Source organism: Thermobia domestica, chromosome 2, assembly GCF_964235325.1.
Source record: "Thermobia domestica chromosome 2, izTheDome1.hap1.1, whole genome shotgun sequence".
Taxonomy (NCBI): domain Eukaryota; kingdom Metazoa; phylum Arthropoda; class Insecta; order Zygentoma; family Lepismatidae; genus Thermobia; species Thermobia domestica.
Genome location: NC_137455.1, coordinates 57,030,826 through 57,045,452, shown reverse-complemented (window position 1 = coordinate 57,045,452; position 14,627 = coordinate 57,030,826). Strand labels below are relative to the sequence as shown.

General features: G+C 32.0%; 1 protein-coding gene across 6 annotated transcripts in view; it reads right to left on the bottom strand.

Moving 5' to 3' along the window:
• LOC145672463 (fatty acid synthase-like) overlaps nt 1-14,627 on the bottom strand; it is a 342,995-nt gene that overhangs the window by 114,136 nt on the left and 214,232 nt on the right. For all 6 annotated transcript variants that reach the window (XM_081741622.1, XM_081741632.1, XM_081741635.1 and 3 more), the window contains 6 exons: nt 13,688-13,879; nt 8,092-8,220; nt 3,048-3,278; nt 2,351-2,540; nt 516-745; nt 81-385 (listed from right to left, as the gene is read on the bottom strand). In XM_081741622.1, coding sequence (XP_081597748.1) covers nt 81-385; nt 516-745; nt 2,351-2,540; nt 3,048-3,278; nt 8,092-8,220; nt 13,688-13,879 — 1,277 coding nt within the window. The remainder of the gene's footprint in view (nt 1-80; nt 386-515; nt 746-2,350; nt 2,541-3,047; nt 3,279-8,091; nt 8,221-13,687; nt 13,880-14,627) is intronic.

Sequence of the window (14,627 nt, the reverse complement as noted above, 5' to 3'; positions counted from 1 at the left end):
CATGAATTTGAATTTCATTCTATATTATAAACAAAAATTATATAATCTAAATACTAATTATCAAGTACTATAATACTTACTTTCCAACGCTTGACAGAAAGTATTCTACATTATTTGGATGTTGACGCACACAGAGGCTTATTTTTAAACAATCTTGTGAAAGTGATCTTTTGAGAATAGCTTGCATGAGGCCATGTGGGGCTACTTCAATTGTAATAGCGTTAGGAGGAATATACTTTGTAGCCTCGTAGAAGAGCACAGGAGAGCGTGCATTATTGGCAAAGTAATCAGCGGAGCACAGCTGTGCATGTGGGGAATCCCATTGACCTTCAGGTACCGAAGAACTTATCCATTTAGACGATCTTTGTCGAGGTGTCTTTATTACCTATTATAGAGATAACGAGAAAAATCATGTGAAATGAAAATACCAAATGAATATGTTAATAATCAGATTGATATAAAATAAAGATTTTTAAAGATGTTTTTGAAGATATCAGTTACGGACTTGTTCTTACCTCATTTAAAAATGATCTCCATAGTTCTGTTGAATGTGCTATGTAACGACTATGATGTGCCATTTGATTTGAATTCACTATCCTGGCAAAAATTCCTTGTTCACGCAGATTGTTAACAAAGGTATCAATACTATTTTCTGGGCCTGAGATTGTACAGTTATCAGGCCCATTGTGACAAGCTATATCAAGATCCGGAGGACATAGATCCTTCAATTCCTCAAAAGACAAACCTAAAAACCAATAGACGATTAATTTTATTGCATTAAGTTTTAGGACATTAATTGATGTGTATGATAAAAATGAAATCATGGTTTTTGATTACAGTACGTTTGAAAAAATGAAATGACTGTCCAGCCTAATATGCTGAAGGGCAGGCTGGATAACAAAAATAAGCCGGTTTTTATCCAGAAGTTCTATAACTATTTACTTCCTACTCCACCTATACCATTAAGAACACGTTTCTTATACCAAGACCCATTGTTATTCATATTTTATGACGCCAGTGCTTTATAAATGTACTGTATCACATGTTTAAGGAATTAATCAAAGTAAAAGGAAGTACAAGAATAAAAGTGTTCTTTAGCAGAAAACATAAAATGATATACACTGTACAGGTACAGTATGGATACGTTAAATTTTAAAATAAACAAAACACTAACGTAAAATATAGGCCTGTTAATGAAAACAAAATATTTAAAATTATTTTACAGTGCACTAATGGATGATTATACAAGTGTGAAAGATTAAGCCTAAGTGAGAAAAAAAACTTAGCTTTTAGGGCTTTGAAGATGTCCTTGATAGATGAACGTTTTTCCATTGCAAAGTCACAGTATTATGAAGTCATTAGAAATCAAACAGATTGTCCAAAAATTTTCTTAATTTTATTATGGAGTTACATTTAAACTAGACTATAGTACAGAGGCGGATAGTCGAGAACCTATTTTATATTAAAAATCAAACATAAAAACATATTTTTATAAAACATTCTATTTCTTTAGAAATCAAACAAACAAACCTGCATTCGATTGCATAAATACCTCCTTAGATGATGGACCGAACTTTTCCACAGTCATTGAGGGAGGTCCATAATTCGTCTATTGTCACAACAAATTCCAAGCTGTGACTAGCTAGGTGGTGCTCGTTCTGCGATATGCCGTGGTGTTAACGCCTGCACACAGGCCTTACGGACAATCTTTAGCCTCAATTTGTGATGGATTGCACGATTCACCATTGATTGCGCCACATGTAATTGTTGGCCGTAACATGCTGCGGGTAAATATTCTCACAAGCCGCTATATCTCGGATCTTCTTTAGCACAGGACCACTCTTTGGATGCGATTTCGTTGGTGATGTGGGGGTATGGAAGAAGCTATTGTGCATATACATAACGTCCAATTATAACAAAACAGTGGTCTGAACTACTACAAAGACCTACTTCCGTTATTGTTCTACTATGAGCGAAATGCTAAAGTTTGGATTTGATAAAGTCATGACGTACTCTTAATGTAAGCGATCTTTTTGGCGGCATTTTGATTATACAACTGCTGAGAGACTGATACACTATGCATATTGTTTTGTAGGTTTATCAAACCTAGTTTGATAAATACAGTATTACTGTTTACCAATTATTCATATGGAAATGAAAGCCTCTATTAAAATGAAATTTTGATCAGAAAATCTGTAGTAATTTTGGTTAAAAGTTTCAGTTCTTAAGATTTAATCAATATCAACCGAAAAATTATAATTCACCAGACTGAAAGAAGATATAAATTTTCTAACACAATAATTTATATCTTTGGCAAGCACCATTAGTAAGGAAGATGTTTATAACTTACCTACAGATGCCATTGCACCTTTGAAAGAGTTGACACCTAAGCCAACGCAACCCCTGTGGTATGCTGCTAACATTAGTTCCTCAATAGTAAGGCACCCATCAGCGTATGCACATCCAAGTTCTCCAGCGGAATGACCTATCATACCATCTGGCTGAATTCCAAGGTATCTCAGTAGATCTATTAATCCTGCCTACAAATCACGAATAGAAATATCACATGAAGATATATATATGTACAATATATAGTGTAGTTTCAAGAGACCAGTATAAAAAAGAAACAAAAAAATCTTCTAATAAATATGGATCAAAGAAAGCATCGTTTTAGAGCTTTAAGTTGCCAGAGATGCGTAAATAAAGCTTTTTGAAGCATACAGATAGAAAACTATAAATTTTTGCTCAAATAGTTAACAAACACTAATAGATACGTCTCTAATGTACTTGTATCAGTATTTTGCGCTTCTGAACAAGAAAGTTTCGGAGATAAGTTTGGGTATTGGCAGGATATCCAGTGCTATCTCAATTTACTTCTACAAAATTAGCTACGTAAGTATCGTAAAGTTTACTATATTATAATCCCACTTTATGGACGAGATTCCATTATTTTCGAACTGATTTATACAATATTTATAAACGGTGTCAGAACATAAAAACATTGCATAATATTTAAAACAATGAAATAAGTGGGAAAATACTCTTACTTCAACTGCAAGAATTCCTATAAAGACGTTCATAAAATTGTCGTATATCGATTCATCCTTGGTTGATAAGATGTGATAAATATCCAAACCTTTGGACTTCAATACTTCGTCACATTTCTTTATTGTATTCGCAAACGCTTCAAACTTCAAGAGATCACTTCCCATTCCAGGCCATTGGCTTCCTATTCCAGAGAAAATAAACCAAACTGGTCTTGATTTTCCTGAAAAATACTGAAGAAAATGTATATTTCAGAATTACATAAAAACATACATTGTCTTAGTAAATTTCGTTATGATTGACAATTGTACCATACAACGACTTATCAAAATGATAGTCGTAAACCTGGTTCGTTTGCTAAAATAAAAATTCGAAGTGGTAGTATCTCTTCTTCATGTAAAAATTAGCTTCGATATGTAAACACCATTAATCTCACCTTTTTAATAAATATGACAACGTCCATAAACGATGTTAAACTGGTTTATTATTTGATATAACTTATAATATCCTTCTCTTAAAACTGTTAAGTACACAAACTCACTGACTAGGTAACCATAAAACATGTCCATATCAACAACTATCCCATAATAATAATCTTACATATATTAAAAACATTCTTCTTTTGTTAATATGAAATGAACATTCTACTAAGTATAGTGCATATGTATGAGTACTTTCTGCCCAAGGTACAGGTAAATATTACACAAACCAAAGTATTTTGTTATATAAAATGTCGCTCGACAAAGGGACTGAATATAAAAGTCATGAGTAGGCTTGGCTTTTATCTTCAAGAACCACTGGTCCGTTTACATTAGTGTTGTTTACATTACATATGTCCATCATATTTTGATCGCACCTTATATATCTATTTATTACATTTCACATATACATATATATATATAAATACATTCATAACAATTCTTTCATTTCATCAATATTTATCTTTAATTACATTAATTATATTTATTTCATTATTATCCACTATATTATTAATATATCTTCTTATTAAAATATCGTCGCTTATTTAATTCGTCGCCGAAGAGTGCGATTTCAAAAAATGTAAAGGACAAACGTGGGTTACAAATAATATTAATCTTTACGGGCGCATTAAATAACAAATAAATCAGATGTTGCATTTAAAGGTATACATAGTAGCACTAAGATGTTATAATAAAGAAGAATTTCCTTCAAGGTAGTCGTTGGATAATTGATGTTATAGAATAGATCTTCTTTTTAACATAATCTTTGACAATTAAGTTTTCAACACAAATCAATCTAATATAAATAATCTTTGCTTTTAATTAATTATAAATCGAATTATAATTCCTCATATATTAAAAACATTTGAAAATTATCATTGATTAATGAGAATTAAAGAGAATTAAATTGAATAAAAATCATTTGAAAATCAATTTTCCAGTCTACTTAAAACTCTATTTAAGCATTTCAAGTATTTTTAAGAATCGTTTTCATTATTGACATTAACACATAAACTTAAAAATGAAAATTTACAAGAATCTACAACTAACATGAATTTAACCTAATTTCAGTAACGGTAATCAGGTTACGTTCGTACTTGCATACGGTTCTAATAGAGTACACTGTACTGCGCTATCATGATTAGGTTCTATATGATGTTGTACATGTCCTTCATCGTGATTTTGATGTTGATATGAAGTCCCATCTCTTGATCTCCAATTACGTCTATCCACGTAGTTCGCTGTATTTCTGGAATTTCGCTCATTACTTCGATTATTTTTATGTCTACTGCTGTTGAGTGATCTGACATCATAATTACCATGATTAGTTAGGTTAGGCGAATTCCCTACATAACCTTGTCTATTTTGTTCATTTTGATTGCTAGAGTATACTCGGGTTAGGTTAGGTTTCGTATTATTCACACTCCGAATATTTAAATTCCGAATAGGCACCAAATGATCTGAATTATTCTTATTTTTACCCATTCCTGATTGTGGATTCATGGCATGGTATTGAGTTTCGTAGCATTGGACAAGCATCAATAAATGGCTGAAACTCATACACTGTGTGGAAAATAAGATCTGTTGCAATTTAAATGGAAGCAAATTTCGAATCGATGCTATTATTCTCGATTCCGATTGCAAAGGATTAACGACCTTTAATTCGTTGTAGACATTTACAACAAATTCTACAACAGATTTGTGCAATCGAGGATTGAAGTGTTGATTTCTAAGGGTGGCATCTCTATTTGCCAGCAAAAAGTCATTTTCATAATTTGCGATCAATGCCGCTTTGAATTCCTCATATGAACTAATGTGATCACGTATTGCTTTAAACCATAAGGAACAAGGTGGGAGTAATACATGGGGTATTAATTTCATATATTGTGATCGATCGATACACATTATATTGCATTCGTCTTGGAATTTCTCTAAGAAAGAAGTAGCATTCTCATTACACTTACCACTGAATTTGCTCATAGCTCGAATTTCACTCATTTTAACACTTAATTTTACCTTCCCTTTCTCATTCCTTGTTCTTGTTGAGTGATAGTTCCTATCCGTGACGTGCTGTGTCGTGACACCATCTATGTTTCGCTCATCAGTACTCTTCGGACAACTTTCTTCTAGTATAATATCTTCATCAGACCCCGGCGAAGGCGAGTTCATCTCTGGGGAGTGGGGCAACTCAAAGCGATCACTACCCAAGTTATTACGGTAAATGTTGTCTTTAGCCTGTAACGTTCTAATCTCTTCCTGAATAGTAGCTAACAACTGTGTATTTACACGTATGTTATTAGAGTTGTTGCTGACCTGGATCTTTTGCTGTTTAATGGAAGATTCTATTACTTCTAAATCTTTTTTTACAGCACAGATTTCCTGATTTTGGTGATTGTGCTTTTCTTGACACTCATCGGATATCCTTTTTAACTTTTCCTCGAACTGTGAGGATATGTCGTTCACCACCTGGACAATTGTCTGTTTCGTTTCATCTGATTTCTGTTCTATCCGTCTACTTAATTCTTCATATTGCTTATTAGATTCGTCGAACTTCTGGTCCATTCGTCTACTTAATTCTTCATTTTGCTTGTTAGCTTGGTCAAACTTCTGTTCCATTTCGTCAAACTTCTGTTCCAATCGTCTGCTTAATTCTTCATTTTGCTTGTTAGCTTCGTCAAACTTCAGTTCTATCTTCTGTTCCATGGTCTGCTTTAATTCTTCATTTTGCTTCTTTATCTCGGTAGACATCTGCATTAATTGTCGCTGTAAAGCTAACAAGATATCTTCCGATGTCAATCCTGGTGTTACACTAGTCTCATCACTGTCACTAGTATTTGATTCCTGCTGCATTGTTTCGTTGTCCATTTTTCTTATGATTACTTTACCACTTCGCAATATGGTTAAGTTCGTATTCATAAAAGTAAATTCAACCTTACTCTTCTTCTTCGGGAACTGAATTTACAAAGTCCCGGGTGAGGTAAACCAAATTTTTACAAGGACTTATCAAAATGATAGTCGTAAACCTGGTTCGTTTGCTAAAATAAAAATTCGAAGTGGTAGTATCTCTTCTTCATGTAAAAATTAGCTTCGATATGTAAACACCATTAATCTCACCTTTTTAATAAATATGACAACGTCCATAAACGATGTTAAACTGGTTTATTATTTGATATAACTTATAATATCCTTCTCTTAAAACTGTTAAGTACACAAACTCACTGACTAGGTAACCATAAAACATGTCCATATCAACAACTATCCCATAATAATAATCTTACATATATTAAAAACATTCTTCTTTTGTTAATATGAAATGAACATTCTACTAAGTATAGTGCATATGTATGAGTACTTTCTGCCCAAGGTACAGGTAAATATTACACAAACCAAAGTATTTTGTTATAACCAATTATTAAGAAAGTGAATTATGGGGCAAATAACTGTGATTTTTAGTATCTAGACATGAGATTATTTTAAAATCAAACTGATTTTTATTAGAACGGTTTATGATGTTTTATCCGTTTTTATTATCTTTTATATCCATTTCACCCACGTTTCGGAAAAGTAAGAACTACACCAACGTTCAAACGACGATAGCTTTCATTGTTTTTCGAAAATTAAGTGAAATGAATGTCATTATCATCATTATAGTTATTCTTCCATTACTGGCAGGTCACTTGCTGCAACTGAGAAGCTTCCATACCCCACGGTCTTCCGCTAACTTCTTCGTCTTCACGTACGATTTTTTCCTTTTGATATCATCCATTAATTGTACTCTCCTTTCCCTCCCTCTCTTTCCTGAAACCATAGTCCTGAAACCTGTAGTCTCCTTCTTCCCTCTAAAACGTCCCTCATGATACAGTTCCTTCTTAGCCAATGTCCCAACAAGTTTCTCTTCCCCTTCTTAGAAATATTTGAAATTGTTCTTTTTTCTCCATCATTTCTAACACCTTCTCATTCATTTTCAGCTCGACCCAGCTAATTCTCTCCATTGTTCTTCACATTCACATTTCGAAAGCTTTCAGTTGTTTTTCATCACTTTTACGTAATGTCAAAGTTTCTGACCGATACAGCATAATACTTTACACAAAGCATTGTATGAGTCTTTTTCTCAACTCAAATGAATGTAATAAAAAATACCAAGATCAATTTTAATTTACTCAAACTTATTAACAGAAATCTTTATAAAGTATATGTTGTTTCTATTGTATAAATTATCTATAAATAAAGTTCAAATTAAAATATTGTTACTTGAATGTTTTTCAAAATTCTTAATCTCACTAATTAAAATCAAGCTAAAGACAGTTATTAATGTATTTAAAGAAAGTACAATAAAAAGTGTAGTCCATTTTTCAGCCTTATTGCAGGCATATCTTTCAGACTTACTACATATACATTTAGCTGACAAAATGTCAATCGTGTTACACATTCGTTATTTCACATGTTTACATACAAGTATACAAAGTATACACTAGTTAGTAGATGTGTTATCATATTTTACTCACATATTTCATGCCTTTATTATTTTCTGTATAAAGCTGACAAAAAAAGGATACTTGGAAGTTACCTGTACATCTCTTAGAGACTTTTCTCCTCCGAGTACTGTATATGCTCTATACAAATGACCTGGAATATTTTCAGCATAAACTTCACTTAACAGTTTGTTGAATTCATCGTCTAAAGGCATATCTTCGACCTGACAGAAGAAAATATAAGAATATATAAGATAAATTGCTTACCAGTTAATTTTTGTAAACAAATTAGTAAGTTTGTCGTTGAGGGAACGCATACGTCTGCTACTAATTAGACTAATTTGGTTTAGATTATCAGTTTGTTTTTGTAGAAAACACCTCTTTCTGTGTCAAAATAGAAACTATAACAGTTTTGAAAGAAGTTCCTTTATGGGTATATGCATCTTTCTTAATCTTCGCTTTAACAAGAGTTAGTGTATACTACTTCTTACTAAGGATGGTATCTTTTCAGGAAAAACATATGATAATGGAACTTTCTGTCAAAATGTATCATGTTTCCTGTATTCATTTTCATTAATGACAAATATAAAATCATTATAGTTATGAGCAGGACTGAATTGGACACCCTTCACTTTTATTGTATTGTAAATTTTACACATTTTCAATAATTTTAACTATCATCATAACTATTATTCTAATACTTTTTTCTTGTTTTCATCCGGTAGATACACTTATTACAGTGCTTTTCTGACTCTGTGTATGTAATCCGTAATAAGGGTAGTATCCATGATATAAGAAATTATCGCCCAGTCTCCATTCTCTCCACATTTTCAAAAAATTTTGAATATGTGATGAAGTCATGACTGCAACTTTATTGAATTTAAAAAAAAGTATGTGTGTTGTTGGTCTATTCATTGACCCATCCAAAGCTTTTGATACTATTGACATTGATCACGGTATTCTTTTAAATTGCATGTTTATGGTATTAGAGGGAAGCTCACAATTGGTTTCTCTGTTATTTATCCAGTAAACAGCAAGTGATACAAATATCAAAATTAGTTACTCATCCGATTTAAACAATTTGTTCATCTTTATCAATTGTAATCAGAGGTGTTTCCCAAGGTTCCATTTTGGTCCTATTCTCTTCCTGATATATATAAATGACTTGTTAGAATATATGTATCCAGCAAAATGTATTCTATACGCTGATGACCTCAGTATGATTATATCATGAAAATCAATGGAAGAAGTTGAGAGAAAATCTGACATTTTTACCGGCAAATTAATAAAGTGTCAATAAACAGATTAATTATAAATCATGATAATTCGATTCTCTTCCATTTTCATTTTTAAGGAAAACACCGTATATCATCTATAATAAAAATATATTCTCACTTACTCCAACATTTTTGCATGACAAGACTTTTAGGTGTAATCATAAGTAACGATCTTTCATGGTCTGCTTATGTCTCCATTTTAAACAAGAAGCTAAATAACGTGTGTTTTGCCTTATACCAACTTCAAGGAACCGTGCCGAGAAAAGAACTTCTTAGCTTTTACTACGCCAGGCTTAATTTACTAATTAGCTTCTTAATAATTTACTAATTAGCTTCGTAATATTTTACTAATTACTAATACACGGGGAACTGTTGCAACCAGTTTAAGTAGTTTCTGATGGCAAAACAAAGCGATTAGAATAATTTTTGCACTACCCACAAAATTGGTAAAAAGGTTTTATAGAAGCAAACATTTCTAACACTTTTCAGCTTATACCTTTATAGGTTTGTTCCTTTTATTGTGAAAAACAGGCATCTTTTTACCTGTAAAAAAATGTTCATTATTATAATTCAAGACAAGGTAGTGGCATATTTGTGATGCACCATAAATACGCTAATATAGGCAAACCTGTGTATACGAATTGTGTTAGGTTGTATAATAAAATTCCTATATATTTGAAAAATATATTAAGGAATATTTAAAAATGTTGGATAATAAAATTCCTATGTATTTGAAGAATATATTAAGGAATATTTAAACGAGGTTGTATAATAAAATTCCTATGTATTTGAAGAATATATTAAGGAATATTTAAAAGAAGTTGTATAATAAAATTCCTGTATTTGAAGAATATATTAAGGAATATTTAAACGAGGTTGTATAATAAAATTCCTATGTATTTGAAGAATATATTAAGGAACATTTAAACGAGGTTGTATAATAAAATTCCTAAGTATTTGAAGAATATATTAAGGAATATTTAAATGATTTATTAAATGAAGAGTTAGTAACAAATACCTAATTATGATGTAAGTGATCATGTTTACATAATTGATATCTCTTATTTTATGGTTTTGCATTTTAGAAAAGATGCAGGTACATTATTATGTATACCTTCTTTACGTTATAGTAATTGTATGTATTTTGTTGACAACTGTAATGCTGTCCCACAAAAAATCAGGAAATTCAAAGGTATTTGTATGAAACGTATTTTATTTTTTATTTTTGCCAAGATACAGAAGAAAGAAGAAAACAGTAAACCAGGATTTGTATAGAGATAAAATGTGCACGCAAATGTTCCACGACGTAAACAGAGTAATCGACCAAGATAAATGGGCATGGCAACAGGACAGAGCAAATGCCCATACAGCTAGGGAAACTGTGGGATATGACAGAATCAATACTTTTGACTTTATTGACCCTAAAGACTGGCCATCAAAAATTCAGATATTAACATAACAGATTTTTGCTTATGAGGTCTACTGTTACATCAAGTTCAAGTACAAAGTAGAGAAATCAGATACATTGACTCCTTAAAAACTATGTTGATAGAAGCTTGGAAACATATTCCTTTTGAAATTATCCAGAAAGCCACTGCAAGTTGGTTACGACCTCTACATCGTTCTGTAGCAGCCCATGGAAAGTATTTTGGCTGAATTGAATATGGGACAGTGTAATACATGTGAGTGAGCTTAAACTTTTTTTTTTTTTTTTTTTTTTTTTTTTTTTTTTTTTTTTTGTAGGTGCATTCTATAGAACGAACTCCAAATTCTACATTAGACATCTAATTCAAAATGTTAAATAACAACTAATGATGCTGTTCACTGTACTTCCATTCCATTTTTTCTTTTTCTCTCGTACTATCAAAAGGTATTGTTCCCAGGTCTTAGTGGTCTCACATATATATTTGAAATCACTAACTGAATGACTACCATATTTTTTGTATTCCGTTCTCTTCTTTTTGACTTGAAAGTGTTGCCAAGTCTTAATATTTTCTAATGTTAAATTAAGAAAAAATTACTAACTCAACAACTCACACTGACACAGGGGCGGATCCAGAGGGGGGCGATCGCCCCGATCGCTTCCCCCCAGAAGAGGAAACTTTCTTATTTTATATACATAAATAAAACCCATCCCAAAGTTTGGAGCCCTTAAAAGTAGCAGTATGACAACCCACCGCCCCCCCCCCCCAGAAATCGGTCCTGGATCCGCCCCTGCACTGACATAATTTGTGTTTATTGACTATTTATGGGTCTTTGTATTGAAATTTTTGTTTATATTCTTTTATAAACTCATATGTCCCTATGTCCCACTTAGGTTATCGTTAATTATGTTAAAAGACAATTTACAAGACAATGTATGTAGTATGATTTGTGAGTAAAATGAAATTAAATTTCTCTTTTTAAGTCTCACCGTATACTAAAGTAGACAATCCTTTAGGATAAAAAAGACGGATGACTAACGAAGGTAAATGATTATAAAAGAATTGGTGGAATTAGAATAAAGGTGAATGATTATGAAAGAATTGGTGGAATTAGAACAAACGTGAATGATTATGAAAGAATTGGTGGAATTAGAATAAAGGTGAATGATTATGAAATAATTCTTGGAATTAGAATAAAGGTGAATGATTATGAAAGAATTGGTGGGGTTAGAATAAGGGTGAATGATTATGAAAGAATTGGTGGAATTAGAATAAAGGTGAATGATTATGAAAGAATTCTTGTAATTAGAATAAGGATGAATGATTATGAAAGAATTCTTGGAATTAAAATAAAGGTGAATGATTATGAAATAATTGGTGGAATTAGAATAAAGGTGAATGATTATGAAAGAATTCTTGTAATTAGAATAAGGATGAATGATTATGAAAGAATTGGTGGAATTAGAATAAAGGTGAATGATTATGAAAGAATTGGTGGAATTAGAATAAAAATGAATGATTATGAAATAATTGGTGGAATTAGAATAAAGGTAAATGATTATGAAAGAATTGGTGGAATTAGAATAAAAATGAACTATTATGAAAGAATTGGTGGAATTAGAATAAAAATGAATGATTATGAAATAATTGGTGGAATTAGAATAAAGGTAAATGATTATGAAAGAATTGGTGGAATTAGAATGTAGGACGAAAGACTGGAATCTCCACCCAATACGAGTCGTCCACCCAAACTCGCATAATCTGGCATTTTACTAGGGTTCCCATGAACCAGACGTGAACAATCTACTACTGAGCCATCGTCCTCCATGATTCGAAAATTAAAATGAAATGAAATCTTTAAGTTTTACGTCCCACCGTTATGCCGGTTAGACTAAAGAAGGCAGTGATGATGAGAAATGAATAAAATGGTGGAATAAAGAAAGTGAGAGGAAACGGGAGAACCCCGAGAAAACCCACGAGCACGGTGTTTGTATACCACAAAGTCCACACGGCGCGAGCTGGAATCGAACCAACGACCCCAAGCACCGGAGGTGCACGCTCTACTACTGAGCCACCGCGCCCCCAGAATGTATCTTTCAGTGTGTGATATCGGGTTGGCAAGATTTCTATTTCTTTAATGTTATGTAGTTTCCTCCTAAATGTTTTGAGAAGTTATATACAGAGATATCTCTTTTATTGAACTTTCTAATATGTTCTATAACCTTTATTTGTATATTCTTTTTCGTAATTGCTTTCTAGTCTTTTTCATGTACATAGCTTGATACATTCCAGATAGCTTCTCTTTCTCTGAAAAAAATAATTGTGGCAATGGCGTTTTATACGTTTATAGGTGGGTTTAAAATTATACTTTTGAAAGATGCGTGTGTATCTTCGCGAGATTTTTTTTTTTTTTTTTTTTTTTTTTTTTTTTTTTTTGAAATTGCGAAGAGTTATCCCTCAGTTACTCAGGAGTTTCGGATACCACTTAATTATTGCTACTCATAACCCTTGCCTGTTCTTCACATTTTTGTAAAGTGTCTTTATTTACACATATTGGCTTTTCCTGTTATGTACATATACTAAGCTCTAAGATCTTCTAATAGTGTTAATCTGTACCCTAATGAAAAGTTGATCCAAATGATTACTGTATCCTCATAAGAAAAGCTGAGTTTTTATGTAAGTATTGTATACTGATAGTATAGTTGTGGTAAATATTTTGAATACGGTACTTTCTCTACAATTAAGAGCATGTTGTTTTCGTAACTAATCTGAAACTTACCAAATTCTAATCCATTTCTAGGCAGAAAGCTGGAAAGAAAGCATCAATCCTGAACGGTGAAAATTCAACAATTGCACACCAATAAAATAAGTAAAACAGTCTAAAGAGAATATTTCTTAAGCTGATATTGTACACACAGAACTTTGAATATTTCAATCTGAAATTAAACTACTCATTATACTTATATTTTGATATAGTTAGATTTTTCTACCTTCTGTAAAGTGTTTTCGATTCCTTCTTCTGTTCTTCCGGACATTACAATAAGTCTAGGCAATCCATTGGTAATTGCGGGAGTCTTTTCCTTAAAATGTTTACGAAATAATCCATGCATGTTAGTTCCGCCAAATCCAAAAGTGCTTACGGCTGCCAATTCTCCACAGAAATCTCTTTTATCTGTCACTACCTTGAAAATATGTACTAGATAATTAATAATACCTGTAGAACTGTATATATATATATATATATATATATATATATATATATATATATATATATATATATATATATATATATATATATATATATATATATATATATATATATATATATAAGGAGTTAATGAACTATACCGACAAACTGTAAGAGATAATTCCTCACATCAAAATAAGAAAATAAGTTCATATGGACCTATTGTGAAAAGTGCATAATTTCAGAGCAAGGCTGTTCAAAGTCCCGATAAAGCTAAATTTCAATAGATCCTATTTTCAATTCCAGAAATTATGGATGGTGGTTCTTATCAACGTAAAGGAAGTCATGCATACACAATCCAAAATTGCATATTTCATCAATTGTCAACACGTGTAGAGGGTATTCCCTACAAGGTGTGATTCTCAGATGTTTTCAATAGAATTTTCAGATCTACCCTGATTTCAATAAGGATCCAAAGTAGGCTGGTGGTAAACCTTGACAACAATGGACATCCAATGCTTCAGAGGAAAGACGGAAGTGTTAGGAACCGGCAGCTCCATGTTTTGTGTGTGTGTGTGTGTTCGGAATAACGTGTGATGCGATGTATTTCGTTACGGTATATTTCACGTTTTCTTCACTTATAAGCGTGAAAGAAAACATCGCAGAATGCTTTTTTCCGAGTACGAGAAACCGTGCTGTTGACGATCCGTAACACTTCCTCATCGCGCCAATGAATTCCATGT